General features: G+C 38.8%; 1 protein-coding gene across 1 annotated transcript in view; it reads right to left on the reverse strand.

The window, feature by feature from the left end:
- Positions 1-4,652: 4,652 nt before the first annotated feature.
- The window catches only part of Zw10 (zw10 kinetochore protein), a 36,316-nt gene continuing 25,247 nt past the window's right edge, over positions 4,653-15,721 (reverse strand). Inside the window, exons 11-16 of the mRNA XM_005378148.2 lie at positions 13,641-13,712; positions 11,696-11,865; positions 10,647-10,777; positions 9,543-9,674; positions 8,377-8,579; positions 4,653-4,950 (exon numbers count right to left, since the gene is read on the reverse strand). Of these exons, the coding sequence (XP_005378205.1) occupies positions 4,830-4,950; positions 8,377-8,579; positions 9,543-9,674; positions 10,647-10,777; positions 11,696-11,865; positions 13,641-13,712 (829 nt within the window). The 3' untranslated portion in view covers positions 4,653-4,829. The remainder of the gene's footprint in view (positions 4,951-8,376; positions 8,580-9,542; positions 9,675-10,646; positions 10,778-11,695; positions 11,866-13,640; positions 13,713-15,721) is intronic.

Genomic DNA, 15,721 nt, shown 5'->3' on the forward strand with positions numbered 1-15,721 from the left:
AAGACTACAGGACTGCGTTTGTTGTACCAGATGCCTGGGGAAGAGGGAAGAAGACAAAGGAGAAGTGGAAATACCAGTCCGCTGCCAACTGCTTTTGAAGCTTTTATTACTTAATACCCAGTGATCAGGGGACAGCTGAGGGGAGTGGAAATAGGTTAAGCCTGAACAGACAACTGGAATGGGGTAAAGAAAGGGATGCAGGCAGCTCCAGGAAGCAGGGGTAAGAAAGACGACGGAGGACGGAGGCGGGGCTGGGTGGTACGTCTGTAATCCTAGCACTAGGGAGGCTGGGGCAGGAGGATTGCTGCTACTCTGAGGCCACTGTGGGCTATAAAGTGAGTTCAAGGCCAGCCTGAACTGCATAGTAAGAACTTCTCAAAAAAAAAAAAAAAAAAAAAAAGAATAACAAAGGAAAGTTTCACAACTTCACAAGAAACACAACAGTCTCCCCAAGCCTGAAACACACGGTCTGGCACTTGCTTCAATGATCCAGGGTATGTTTAAAGGGGTGGGGGCTGGTGGGAAGGTTACAGTGATACAAGATGAGCCATGAGATCATTGTTGAAGCTGGGTGATACAGCTATTTTTATGTATGTTTCCATTTTTAAAGATTTTTTAAAGCTACTCAATGTTCCCCATTTGAATCAGAATAAGGAAAAAACTTGAATCTGTGCACTGGCTTTAAAGGCCCTGCACAATCTTGCCTCTTCGCGTCTCCGCCCTCCTCACCTCCTTGCAGCTCTGAGCTCACAGGCACACGCCTTAGTCTTATGCAAGCGGTCTCTAAGCTGTCTGTGCAGGGCTCGTTTGCCTTTTAAAGGTGGTGCCAACTCACTGTGCTCCAGAGCTGCCACTCACCCCTGCCCCTCTCTAGAACTCTAATCCTCATCACTCCACGTTTCTCCCTAGCGCTTATTATCTTCAAATACAGTACTGATTTACATTTACCACTTGTCGCTGTCACCAGAACTTAAATTACTAAAGCACAGGGAATTTTTGATTTTTTAAACTCAGTGTTTTCAATAATATTGTCATCCAATAAATATGTGGAATGAATGAAGAAAGTCTTAAGCCTGTGGCCCAGGAGGCGGGCCATATTCCTTGGCCTGAATATGAGTCTCTTCCTCAATAGCTGGAGCATTCCCTCCTAACCATTCACTCCTAACCTACTCTCTTGCACTAAACAAAACAAAAACAGGGCACTGGATTTCTGAAGTGAGGAACTTAGACATAGCTCATCAGAATTCCTGCCCTCCTTCCCAACCTCGAGGCAGATTTCATAACTTGATCTGGAAACATCTAATGCTACTCTGTTACAGCTTGTAATATCACAAAAGTCTTAACCAAATTCCTCCCAACTCAGTAACTTGTTTTAACTCTAAATCATATAATTGAAATTTTTTCAAGACTGGGGTTCTGTGGTTTTTAGGAAATTTTTAGGCTTTGGGATTTTTTTTTTTTTTAGCCAGGGATTCATTATGCAGTTCAGGCTAGCCTTGAATTTGCAGTGATCCTCTTGCCTCAGCCTCCTGAGTACTGGGATTACAGTAATGTGCTATCACACCCAGCAGCAATATTTTAAAGAGGAAATTTTCACAACTTTCAAAATCATTTTTGATTGTCAGTATGGAGTTTAGATAACAATTTGATTTTGAGGGGCCAATACTTTATGATCACAAAAATACTCTAGGAGTGTATATGTGTATATGTATGTGTATACCACTCGGTACGTGCAGAGGACAAAATCTCAGGAAAGCAGATAAACACAAAAATCTGGGAATGACTGCCTTAAATGGTGTTTACAAGCATGGTAAAGGGCTTATCCATCTCTCCTTCAACGTTACTAATCAAACAAAATACTGAGCCCAGCATAGTGGCACATGTCTGTAATCCCAGCTATTCAGAAGGCTGAGGCAGGATAGCAACTTACTATCATCTCAAAGAAATTAAAACAGCGGGGTGTAACTCAGTGGGACAGTGCTTGCCTAGTATGCCTGAGGCCCTAGGTTCAATCCCCAAAGGGAGGGAAGGATAGAGAAAGAGGGAAGGAGGGAGGGAAAGAAGGAAAATTCTGCTTTATTTACTCATACCTGGATATACAGCAAGGCACAGAAGTTTATGGTGTGAGCACTGTTCAGAGTCTAGATGACCTTTCCAGAGCTGACCAAAGCTAAAAGATAGGCGTGGGGCAAAACAGATTCTGTAGCTTCCATTTCCAGAACAGAGGATGCTTTGCAATGCGACCAGATTGAGGAAAGGGTGCCATCTGGAGGCTCTCCATTGCAAAGAGAAATTCTTTCACAATACTGACCAAGGGTCAGGCTACCAACACAGCCTGAACCATATAGAAACTGTATAGAAACATGAGCCACTATCAAATCACCGCCCCAGATTTAGGCTGTTGGCAGAATTTTTTTTTTTTTTTTTTTGTCTTTTTGAGACGGTCTTGCTATGCAGTTCAGGCTGGCCTTGAGCACACTCTGTAGCACAGGCTGGTCTCAAACTTGCAACACTTGTCCTGCCTCGGCCTCCCGAGTGCTGGGATTATAGGCATGTGCCACCATGCCTGGCTAGACTTACCTTTTTAACAATTTTTTTATTACAAACTTGGGAAATCTTTCATAAATTTCACTTCTCAAAGTCACCTGTGTATTTTGGTTGCTCTTTGGGAAGAGGTTCCTTCTACTTGGCCCACAGATCTACCTGTTCCATGGGTCGGCTCTTACTGCTCCTTCACTCCCATAATCACCACGCTCTTTCTCAAAGGCTCTAACCCCTCTGCAACTGTCAGAACAGGCAGTGTCAAGAGCCTAAGAGCTGCCTGACCCAATTCCCACAGGTTCACTCAGATGATTCACGCCTAACCACAATGCACAACTACTTCATCATCCGCTATCAATTTCTTGGGCAGGTAAGAAGATGGGGTCTAGCTGCTCTGTGTGCCATTGCTCACAAACTGCTGGTTAGGGGAAAGTCTTCAAAGACTGAGCCCACACAGCACAAGCACTCTAATAGTTGTCTATGTTGCTGGGGGGAGGGAAGGAGTGAAGAGTGTGCTGTTCAGTTATGAGATCCCACCCCCAAATTGCTGTACCTGTCAAGCAACAGGAATAGCTGCTATGAACAAAAGAAATCTGCTGCTCTTTGTAACAGCCCTGTAATGCGTTTATTTCAATTCTGCCCTTGGTTCCCCAGTCTCTCAATGCTGAGAAAAGAACGCTATCTGAAATCGTGTGAATTTTTAAAAACAGCTATTTCTTTTAATATGGCCCCTTCCTCCTCTCTTAAGAAAGCCCACTTCTTTGTTCTCAAAAAACTAAAGCTGGTTCAGAACGTTTCTCTGTGGGTTCTTATGTTAGGAAATAGAGTAGAGACAAACAGCTTGTCATTAACCCAGCTGAATTCCTTTGCAAGATGAAAATTAGCCTCTTTCTCAGCTTTTCGATGACCCTTACATAGGAAAAGACTAAGCAAGCAGAATGACTTGATTGAAGGGGTTAAATCAGAACTAAGAACAAGAGGGCGAAGGCAGGAAGATCAGTTTGTTCTAGGACAAATGACTGGGAGGCTGAGGACCAATCAAGCCAGCCCATTACACTGGAAACATCCTCATCAGCGCCCACATCAAAAGGACCTGAAGACCACCCCCTCAGACTATTAGACAAGAGAAAGGGAGAAGGGGGGCTGGGGAGTGAGGTGTAAGGGGCGTAACAGGGGAGGATATGACATTAATGTATGTATGAAAATACAACACCCAAACCCAAGGTTTTATAAAATTAGTATGTATCAATAAAAATATATTTTGGAAAGAAAAAAATCACATTCTCTGCCCTCTTTTCAGGAGGGGAAACTATAACTTAGTAGGAAGAGACAGAATCTAAACTCCTAGACAAGTCCAAGATAAACTCAACATAATGTATACCTCCAATGGTCGCAAAGATTTGAAAACACAAGAAGCTGAGCTAACCCATGTCCCCCGAATAAAGGATCAGGCAAAGGGCCCGATATTAGTAGCTACACTGCACAGGAATATGGGCAATTTAAAAGCTTACATCTGACAGGGTGGAGAAACAGAACTGGGGAAAATCCAACCAAAAAATTAAACTTAGTTGAAACAACAAAAAGTCCCAAAAATATACACTTAAAGTTCTGAGACCTAGAAATTTTTAGGAAGTTATCAGGTCGTACTACAAAAGAAGCAGATGATAAGTCAGTGAGTGTCCTGTGCGGGTCATGTATGTCAATAAAAAGAAAAACATAGATAAGACAACCTATTGGTCTCTCCTTCTGTTAAAGTTCCCACATTTCTGAAGATACCTTTAACTCTGAAATGCATTAGTCACTGGAAAGAAAGACTAGAGGAATTAGTCCTAATTCTTGCTAGACCAAATTTAGTGACCGTAGACACCCCTCCACACACACACCAAATCTCACAAATTATGTACCCTGACTCTTAGAATCTTTGGATTCCTTAATCCAAAGCCAGGACCTAGAATTACAATGTATATAGTTCCCAGAGGGCTGTGGAAGCAGCATAAAATACTGCTGCCCTATAGTTTATTTTTGTGTGTGTGCGTGTGTGTGTGTGTGTGTGTGTGTGTGGTGAATCACAATTTCATAATTATCAAAGGAAGATGGCTAGAGTCAACGAATCGAGGTTCTTTGCTTGACATCTTATCCTACTATCCCATCCTTCAACAGGACCTCATACAGGCCAGGAGGTAAGGTGTCCGCATGTAAAGTCAAACTTCTAAGAAGTCTTGAAGGGTGTAATTACACCAAAGGAGGAATCCACATAGTCAAGACACAGTTTTTCTCAGGAAAATGAATTATTTAATCTTAGCAAGGGCAGCCGCTCTTCTTTCTGTGTTCTGGAATAAGGCACGAATTAAAGCTTTTACTTCACTAGAAGAGAATGCAGCCGCCAGGGGCCCTTTTCCATCTGCCCATCTGCAAAAAAACAAACCAAAAATCATAAAATTCTATTTCTTATTGTGTCTCTGAATTATGACTTTTAAATTTCTTACTTGAACCAAATGCTTATTTTAAATACAAATATAATAAATCTTAGTATCCTTCCTTCTTTATAGATCTACCCATCAGTATCTTAGATCTCTCCGCTCCCTCGCCACATTTGGTATCAGCACAGCCAGATGAACAGAGCAAGAGAAGAAGGTAAGACTGTTTCTTGTCCTATATTCAAGGTCTCTCTGAAGGGGTAATTATTGGGAGACACCACCATATTCTCCCATGCCTTGGTCTCTATAACTACTTTACAAAAGTAAACCACAGACAATAAATTTTAACTGAAAAAGGACTGGCATTAGAAATATATAAAATATGACAAATATAAAAAATATATAAATATATATAAAGAACTCCCATGAATCAACCTAGCTGAATAAAGGGGAGAAAGATATGAAGAGGCAAAGAGCTGCTCAATCCTACTAGAATTTAGGTAAATGCAAATTAAAACAACAACAAGCTATTATTTTATACTAACTAGATTATCTTACAATCCCAAATACTGGTGAAAATGTAAAGCAAGGGGATAAATCAACTATGAGATATTTGTACAATGAGACTGAAGATAAAATGCAGCTCACAAACCGCCATGAAGAAATTTTAAAAAACATGTTGTTCAACAAAGGAAGCAAGTTGGAGCCAGGGATGCAGCTCAGCAGCACAGTACCTGCCTGGCAAGCACAAGGCCTTGAGTTTGACTCACAGTACCAAAGAAAGAAAACAAAACCAAAAGAAGCAAGTTACAGGGGACTCTAATTACGGACAGTTAAGAACAGGCCAAGTCTAAACTTTGTATTAATAATATGTGTCCTGGCCAGGTATTGTGGCACATGCAACCCCACCACTCGGGAGGCTGAGGCAGAAGGATCACTGTGAGTTCAAGGCCAGCCTGAACTGCACAGCGAAACCCTGTGTCAAAATGACAAAAAAAAAACATAGAATATGTGTACAAAGAACAAAATAAAACATAGATAATAGGAAGAAGGGAGATAGCCCTTTTTCAAAGGAGAACGGAATCAAAAATGAGGGTAGGGGCCAGGGAGGGGAAGGAAAGGGGATGAAAAAGGAAATTTAGATATGTTATGTACATGGACCAGCTCCTCATGAGGAATATAGCCCTTATGTACAACACACATGTATTAATAAACTTATCTGAAAAAAAATAAAAACAGAATAATGCATTAAATAAAAAGAAAAAAAGAGTATGTATAGCTGTAATCCCAGCACTTGCAAATCTGAGGCAGAAAAATAATGAGTTCAAGGCCAGCCCTAGCTATCTAGTGATAGCCTGTCTCAGAATGACAATAACAACAAAAAATATGTGTAAATATAAAACTATAAAGAAAGGCAAGGAAATAAAAATTCAAGAAAGTGGGCACCTCTGCTGGGAAGGATTTAAAAGACACACACAGTATTTCAAAGGTACTGGTTACTTTCTTTCTTAAATTAGGTAAGAGGTATAGTAACATTCTCTTTTCTTAAACTGTGAATATATGTTATATATACTATATAGTATACATATGTATATTTTGCAATTTTAAAATGTTTAAATTATACTTGACTAAAGGTAGCTGCTCTGGAAAAGAAAATGTTCCCTCTCAGTTATCAGCTTTTTTCCAGTACTGAGAACCGAGGCCAAAGGCAGAACATCACAGAGCTACATCCCCAACCCTATTGGAGACAGGGTCTCTCTACGGTACCCAGGCAGCACCCAAACTTGCAATCCCCCTGCCTCAGCCTCCCTTGGTGCTAGGATTACAGACATGTACACCCAGCTATTAGCTTCACATTTACAACTCTCTAAAACAATCCTAAGCAGAAAAAGAAGTGGAGATGTACCAGTACTGTGATTTTTCTCATTAACAAGAATGAGAGGCTGTAAGAAGCCCCCTATTTTTATTTTGTGGTGCTAGAGGCTGAACTCAGGAGCACTGTATCACTGAGCTACAACCCCAACCCTTTCTATTTTGAGACAGTCTTGCTAACTTGCCCAAGCTGACCTAGAATTTGTGATCCTCCTAACTCAAACTCCTCAGTACCTGGGATCACAGGCATACACCACTACCATTGATTTGCAAGTCTCTTTAATGGCAGATAAAAAATTTTCACCTGCTGATCTCTAAAGAATATTACCTAAGGACACCTTTTTACCTACTGAGGACTTATTTATAACAAATCAAAACTCTGTATTAACTGTGAAGAGAGTTTGATGTAATTTTCTGTTCAGGTAGAAGTCTCACCTATATTGGAGTTTTTGTTGGTCTGGTTTAGTTTGGTTTGGTTTGGTTTGGTTTTGGGGATACTACATAGTTTAGGGTGGCCTTGAACTCACTATGTAGCCTAACCTGGCCTCAAACTGTGGCAATCCTCTTACCTCAACCTCCTGAGTGCTAGGATTAGAGGCATGCGGCACCACACTCAGCTTTATATTGTTTTAGATTGGACAATACATGTTGCAAACAATTTAGAAACATCTAGACTGACTGACCTAATATAACTGGACATCTGTAGTAAACTAAACTAAAGCAGAGAGGTAAGCAGCTACAGAGATGAAGACAGACCTTAAGGTCTCTACAGGGAGTTTCTATGCAAGGTAGACACATTCATTAATAATCTACCAGAACAATATAGAAGTATCAACAGATGTATAATTAACCTGCATCTATTCTGTCTTATGCATGTTAGTGACCTCTATACACTGTGATATGCAGCAGACTGGGCATAGCAGTATTAACTGACAGGGTTAGATGAAAATATCATCCGTTACGTTCAGGAAAAGAATCTTTCCCAGGTGAATGGTACTTAGCTTCTCAAACTACTGTACTCCCTGCAGAAAAACTACCTTCAAAAGTCTTGGGGGGCTGGGGATTTAGCTCAGCGGCAAAGCGCCTGCCTGGCAAGCGCAAGGTCGTGAGTTCGGTTCCCGGTACCGGAGAAAAACCAAAAAAAACAAAAAAGTCTTGTAAGGCTGAATATTAAAGAAAGATAAAGTTACTTCTCTGTTAAAGAGACCAAAGTCATTTTTAAAATGCATTCACTGCTGGTTTAAGTTAGCAGTGATTTCCACCTAGATGTAAGATAATGTACTTATTATAATTGCTAGATCATTTGCATTGCATGCCAAAACCACATGTTCAAGACCAAAATAATATCAATGAGAAGTCTATATTATCCAGTGAGAAAGTAGTGATGACAGCTATACTATAGTAGACTACAAAAAGGCCCCAACTACTGCTCCTCAACACAAAATTGTTCCCTGAGTAATACTAACAACTAGCACTGCTCTGATGGCAGAATTATCCTTTTGTGGCTATGAGGAGATATACGCCTCTATAGAAAGGTTACACGCACCGATCTCCAATTTCTTGCAAGCTAGCTTGTAGCATCACAATTAATTCCTTGAAAGGCATCCATTTGGGTACATAGACTGGAACTTCTTCTTGATACTGTTTGTTCTTGTTTTCTTCAGAGAGAGGTGCAAATACTTGAGGTCCTTCATCCATCACTGTTTTGCATAAGGAATACAATCTATCACCATCCTCAGTAGAGATGTCCTAGTTTTGCACAAAGGAAACAACAGAATTAAGCCCACTTGGTAGTAGGAAAAGGGTAGGGCAGACTCCCGGTTGCAGGCTAACCAAGCAGATTAGCTACAATAGCATGTTTTCTAATCAACTTAGTATACCTTATCAGACACTAGATTCCATCAGGTCTCTGAAAATACTCCTAAAGCTACAATGACACAAACTATATTTCAATAGACAGCAACTGAGTTTGCCTCCAATAAAGAGTCCATTTCTTCATAATGTGGCAAAACTTGCTACAAAGCAGTAGATATTACTACAAATAAGGATTTTGTCAATCTATGCCTTAGAAGCATCAAGTATGGCCAATTTTCCTTGTAGGATCACAAATATATTCTCCACTATGAAGGTCTATATGTATCTGCATAAGACTGTATTCACTTTACTAACTCAAATTTAGTTTACTTGCAAACCAAATGACTTCATACTATACAACACAGTATAAAGATTGGGGCTACTGCCCAGTTTTCAATTTCCTCATTCGTAATTTATACATGGTAGAATAGTTAAGTATAATCCTCCTTGTTTACCTAGGGATGAAAAAGATTACCAAGTCTCCAGCAAAACAGAAGTAAGGCAAAATTGAAAAAGTATAACAGTATGAGTTATGAAATATGAGTAATTTCTTTTACCATCTGTGTTGCTTAAAAAATGAGACTTCAACATCACTTTCTTAATAAAGTCACAATCTGGGATAAGAATTGCATCTCAATTTTTTTGTCTTTGTTTTTGTTTTTGAAGACAGGGTCTCACTCTGCAGTTCTCACTATGCAGTTCTTGAACCCTCTACGTAGCTCAGGCTGGCCTCAAACTCACAGTCTCCTGCCCCAGCCTTCCGCGTGCTGGGATTACAGATGTGGCCGGCACACTTGGCTATGCCTCAATTTTTACTGAGTGAGGCATCATATTGTATGAGAGATCTAGGGCTCTTACCTCAAGGGCAGTGATTCTGCCAATGATTTCAGAAACTGCTGTATTTAGTAAAGTCCCCACAGCCTTACAATATATATTCACTGGCAGGACATCCTGCCATACAATTCCAAGTCTCTTCAGTTGGTGTAGTACCTGTTAGGAGAACACAGTTATTTACAGAGAAGAGACTGCTGCAACTCACATTTCCAGCTTTCCCTTATTTATTTTCTGTGTATATGGGGAAAGAAGAGTTATGCAAAAGTAAGGTAATCAGGGACATTTGCTTTTTGAATGTTTAATTTTTAGTGGTACCCATGGTAGAGGAGGCAGACTTACTCTGAGGATGAGAAAATTGCTAGAAAAGATAAATTAAGAGAGAGAAACATGGCTGAAATCCTGTATTTTAAATTTCGCAGACTAGAGAGAGATGAATAGGAAGAGTACAGAGGATGCTGAGAGCAGCGAAAATACTGATACTATAATGGTATACACAGCATCTAAACCTATAGCATGTACACCAAAAGTGAACCCTACTGTCCTCTGGGTGACTGTGATGTATCAGTGTAGGTTCATCAACTGTAACAAATATACCACTTTGGGAGGGGATGTTGACAATGAAGTAGGCTATGCATATACAGGGGAAAGGGTTATATGGGAAATATCTTTATCTTCCTCTCTATTTTGCTGCGAATCTAAAATTGCTCCAAAAAGACGACTAAAAAATGCAACCCACAGAATGGAAAAAAATACTGGAAACTATATCTCATAAGAAATCAATACCCAAATTAAGAAATTCAGCTAACTCAACCAAAAAATTCAAGTAAATGACATAAAACTCAACAGAAATAAATTTCCCAAGTACAAGTACATAAGTCAACTACTCGCTATAACAGACTTACCAGTCACATTATTAGGTCTACGCAAAGATAGCTTCCTACTGTCTGGGTGGGGCAGGGTAAAGTTCTTAAATAGGACTGCAGAAGTATCTAGATTTTCCAGTAAGCGTTATGGAGAATATACTGAGCTACTTGTCAGGTATGCTTTGCTGCTTTTTAAAACACCAACAGCAAAAAAGGAGCATCTAAGGATACAGTACAAATTCCGGCACTAGCAACAGTCTCCTACCTGCCGAACAGCTTTACTTGCTGCAGAATAATTCTCTTCATCATCCATGTTTGAAAAGTTCCTAGCACTTGACAATCTTTCCAGAAGTTCACTTTTCTGTGCCCGCATCTGGGCCAAAAAACACTCTGTACCTATGATAGGAAAATAAAAAGTTTTAAAAGCTGTTCAAAATACTAGAGAAGAAATAAACATAAACCATATATCTGTTCTGCCTACATGAAGTCAACAGCTAGTCAACGGAAAGCTGTCCTGAAGCTACTGGAAGCAATCACTTCTAATGCATGTAGCTGGTCCTTCCAACCCGTTCTCGGGACAATAGATAAATCTTTCTCAGTAGTTTGTCTAGAGTCTAAGTCAGCTAAGAAAAAAATCACTTAAAGAAGTTACTATTCTTTTGAGTCTACACCACTGAAGAGAAAAACCAAGAATTGAAAAAACAATTGAACCACATAGATTCTGTTTTTCTTAGGCTATGATTATAGTAAACACTGATTTAATTCATATTTCAATTCTTTTGACTTTATTAATCCCAAATAAAACTAAGGAAGATGGAAGGGAGATAACTGTCTTAGGGTTTTGCAAAGGAATAAGCTCTAACATGAATGCATTCTTCCCAACAATGGTAACAGAATTGTTCAATGCAAACCTTATGTATCATTCTACTAACATAATCCTGATTTGGTGACTTCAATAAATACCAGCAATGAAGTCTGGAATGCTAGTATACTATGAAATTATATCACAAAAAAAGCAATGCTTCCACAGACTACATTCATTTTATAAAATTAAGTAACTAGAGGGCTGGGGATGTAGCTCAGCAGCACAGCATCTGCCTGGCAAACGCAAGGCCCTGATTCGATTCCTGGTACCAAAAAAATAAAAAAAATAAAATTAAGTAACTAGAGACGTTTGCAAATTAAATGGCATTCCACTTTCCAATACAGATCAGGACCACCACCTAATTTCTAACCACCTCACTTATAAATCACATAGATACTAGGCCAAGAAGCTGAATATTCATGTTTTCCTAAATTTAACGTATCAGTTACCAAGTCTTCTGAAGCCAGGTACAAGGTCCACAAAGGTAGTAGTGCCATCACAAAGAATGGGCGCAAGCCGCAACCTGAACTGATGCCCCAGGGTCAGCAAGTGGTGAGCAATGTACATACAGTTGTTATGGTGAATGGCAGCCAGCTGGGGAAGTTTCTGAAGATTCTCTCTAGGCCAGGAGGAAGGGCAGAAATAGAAATCACCTATTATTGAGGTCAAGGCCAATGAGAAGTCACTATGCCTCTAGTGTGTCATGATGTCACTGGGATTTAGTAACTGTCTACTTCATAAATGCTGCACATTATAAGACGAACCTCCTCATTCCTACACCCATTCAACTGAAGTTATTCTGCTTGAATGTGACCTTAGCCTACTAACTATCACAGGTATTAACAGAAAAAGAAAGACCAAGAGAATCTCCCTGAGTCAACTGAACTGTACATAATACCCTTGAATTTTAATTCTGAAAGTCTGTGGAAATACAAGTTTATTTCCTCTTTCTCCAAATTCTTATTTCTTTTATATAAGGAAGCATTTACCTATTTTCTAATTCAATAGTTTTCAAAGCTAATCACAGGTTAGAGTCACATCGGAAATTTTAAAACATACAGATGTTTAGATTTTACCCCAACAAAATTAAGTCAAAACCTCTGAGAATAAAACCTAGGTATTTGATCCAGGATTTAAAAATCGCTGCTTTAGAGCCAGGTGTGGTGGTACACAACTATAACCCCAGCACTTGGGAGGCTGAGGCAGGAGGATCACTTTGAGTTCAAGGCCAATCTGGGCTACAAAGTGAGTTCAAGGCGAGCTTGAACTACATGGCCAGACTCTTGTCTCTGGGCCGGGGATATAGCTCAGCGGCACAAGCACCTGCCTGGCAAGTACAAGGTCCTGAGTTTAATTCCTGATACCAAAAAAATAAATAAATAAATAAAATACTCTGTCTTAAAAAAAAAAAAAAAATCACTGCTTTAATTCTTGCATACGTATTTGTCTATCTATCCATCTTGGGAAGGAATCTTGTCTCGTATTTCTGCTATATACCCATCAGCATCACTCAATAAGCACTTTCTACTTTGCTGATTGATGGCAGGCTGGGATATCTAAGCCAGAAACCAGCACCCTGAGCCAGTTCTCCTCATTCCAGGCTATATATCAGAATCATCTGTGGGGCACTAAACAACACAGATGCCTGAGTCTTAATATATATATATTAAAAATTTTAAACTACAGCAAAGAGAATACAAATAAGAATAAGCCACAACATGTGAGCTCTTTTATAAGGAAAACAAGTGGGCTTAGTCGTAAGCATGTGAACTGCTCAAAAACCTAAACAAAAAAGATACTTCAAATAATAAAGTGTTTTTTTGTTTCTTTGAAAGCAGTCCCTTGGCTGTGAAATAGCTTTGGTGAACTATTACTAAAAACACTTATTAAAAAGCATCTAAAGCATTTAATTTGAATAAATGAACCCTGAGAAACTTAAGAGTTCAGTAACTTCAGAATAACAGATCCAATAAACACAGTCTATGATGCTAGGAAAAATGGCTGATCATACTTAACAGTTAAACTGCATTCTCTCTGCAAAACCAAATGCCAAAGAGAAATGGAAGAATGTTTACCAGACAGCAATACAGAATGATGTCCTTTTCATTTTTTAATCCAAGAAAAGAGTTCTGAAAATGCCGAGGCATTAAAAAGAAGTAAAGTTCTTTTTGAGTTCTAAAATTTCTGTTACCCACTATACTGCAAGAATACTGTAAAATTACTCAACAATTTAAGTTGTAAATGCCCAAGTCTTTTAAAATGTTTTTAAATGATTTATTGCCCTTTATTGTGAATTTTAGTACCCCAAACATTTTTGGTGAAAATATAAAATTACTGGCTTTAACAGTTTAGATGTTTAATTACTATACAGAAATGAGATACGGTGGTACATACTTATGGTATGTGGGTACAACATCATGGAACAAATGGAAGATATTCCTCACTGAGTAGAAAAGTTGAACAGCACTAAAAAAAAAAAAAAAAACAAAGATTTAAGAGAAATGCTCAAAGACATACTGAAACTGAAGGTAAAAAAAAGAGAAATTAACTAAATGCACCCCTAGTGCAGATCACCAGTTAAAACTAGGATGGCAGAGAAAACCTGCCTTGGTCACTGGCAAAAAACACTACTAATCTAGATGGAAATATATTTACAACCAATATGTACTAACTAAATTGCAGTTCTAAAAACCCTGGATGCTTTAGTAATTTTAAGAACAGTAGCATTCAGCCTAAAGCCTTTTTTCCATTTATCAGTTTGTGTTCTGCCAGTATCCAGAGTTTCCTTTCAGTAACAAATGGAGCTAAACCTCAAGCAAATGTCACCTACGTGCTGATGCACTGTGCAAAGGGCAAGGTATCAATAAAGCCACTCACTGGGTTCTTTTAGAATCAGTCTGACTTTCAGCTTTCACCTTTTCTCCTCCTTTCCAAATGCAAGGAGATGAATCGACATTTTCTAGGATAGAATCTAGCGCTCAAGATTTTTGCCCTTTAAATCTGGTCTTAAAGCACCTAAAAATTATTATTAAAATGCACTTCAAAAGAGCAAGTCTAAGGTTTGCTTACCTGTACAGTTAACCTATGTGCCTTAAATAACTCAGAGGAATTCCATAAGTACTTAGAAAAATAAGTCATGGTTGTTACCCTCCCCAAAACATCGCTGCTACTAATTACCGTAACTGACTGAATTAATTCACTTTAGTGTAGCTCACTACGTTGCTGTCTGACATTTGAGAATGTGGAGAGGGCCTTATAATGGAGCTATGTTTTTGTTTATCTTGCTGAAAACCATCTCTTTTAGTGAAGTAAATATCTATAAGTATTTAGTACATAAAAATACTGTTTGGTATGTTTTCTCAGTAAATTTTAAAATACTGCTCTGTATCTCTAACTTCTGGTTCGATGTATTAGAGGACAATGCCATGTGAAGAAACAATCACTACTATATTTATTCTGCCAAAGGAGTATATACTTCCTTTATAAGGATGTGTATATTTTTCTTCCTACTTATAATTAAAACTGGATGAACTTATAATGATTCACTAAAGCCAGGGAAGTATCTTGGCAAACATGTTCTTTCTACAGCAAAATGAAGGGATTTATTTGCATGTGGAGATAAAAGCTGCAGATCCGAAGATGTGATATTATTAAGCCAAATCTAATTGAAATTGTTTTCTACTATAGGGATGAGAAGTAAACTATTAAACACAGATGCAAACCAAACAGGCTTCTGTAAATATGCTTTACAATCAACTTGGGCTATAGCCTGCCATTTTCTTCTCTAGTTAATCTAGGAGTAGAAAGGGGCTTTATTAAACAAAAAGAAATTCAGTCAGAGATGTAGAATAGTTTGGGGGTTTTTTTTTTTTTTGGTTTTTTTTGTCTTTTTAAGACAGTCTCGCTATGCAGTTCAGGCTGGCTTTGAGCTCATTTTGTAGCCCAACCTGCTCTTGAACTCACAACAGTCCTCCTGCCTCAGCCTCCCAAGTGCTGAGATTACAGGTATGTGCTACCATGCCCTGCAAGATGTAGAACAGTCTGATACACTAAACACAATGTAAATTAGAAGAGGTCCTCCTGAAAGGCTGAAGACCCATCTATATGTTCTCTTCTTTTCCTTCTATCTTTGGCTGCCTAACAAATTATTATTGTTTGAAAAATAAACTTTTCTTTTTTTAGTTGAGACTGGCTCTCACTAATTTAGGCTGGCCTAAAACTCACTATGGCCTCAAATTCATGGACATTCTCTTGCCTCAGCCTCTTGAGTGCTGAGATTACAGGTGTGCATCATCACACCTGGTTAAAATAAAAGTAAACGTTTTAAATATAAAATTGGGCCTGGATTTTAAAAGCTGGATTTCAAAAGCTGGAACATATGGTATAATTACTACTATTACCATCACCACCACTAGTAATAATTAACATTTGGGTACTAATCATTTTCCAACTACTTTATATAAACTTTCTTGATT

The sequence above is a fragment of the Chinchilla lanigera genome, unplaced genomic scaffold (genome assembly GCF_000276665.1).
Source record: "Chinchilla lanigera isolate Chin_1 unplaced genomic scaffold, ChiLan1.0 scaffold00011, whole genome shotgun sequence".
Classification (NCBI taxonomy): domain Eukaryota; kingdom Metazoa; phylum Chordata; class Mammalia; order Rodentia; family Chinchillidae; genus Chinchilla; species Chinchilla lanigera.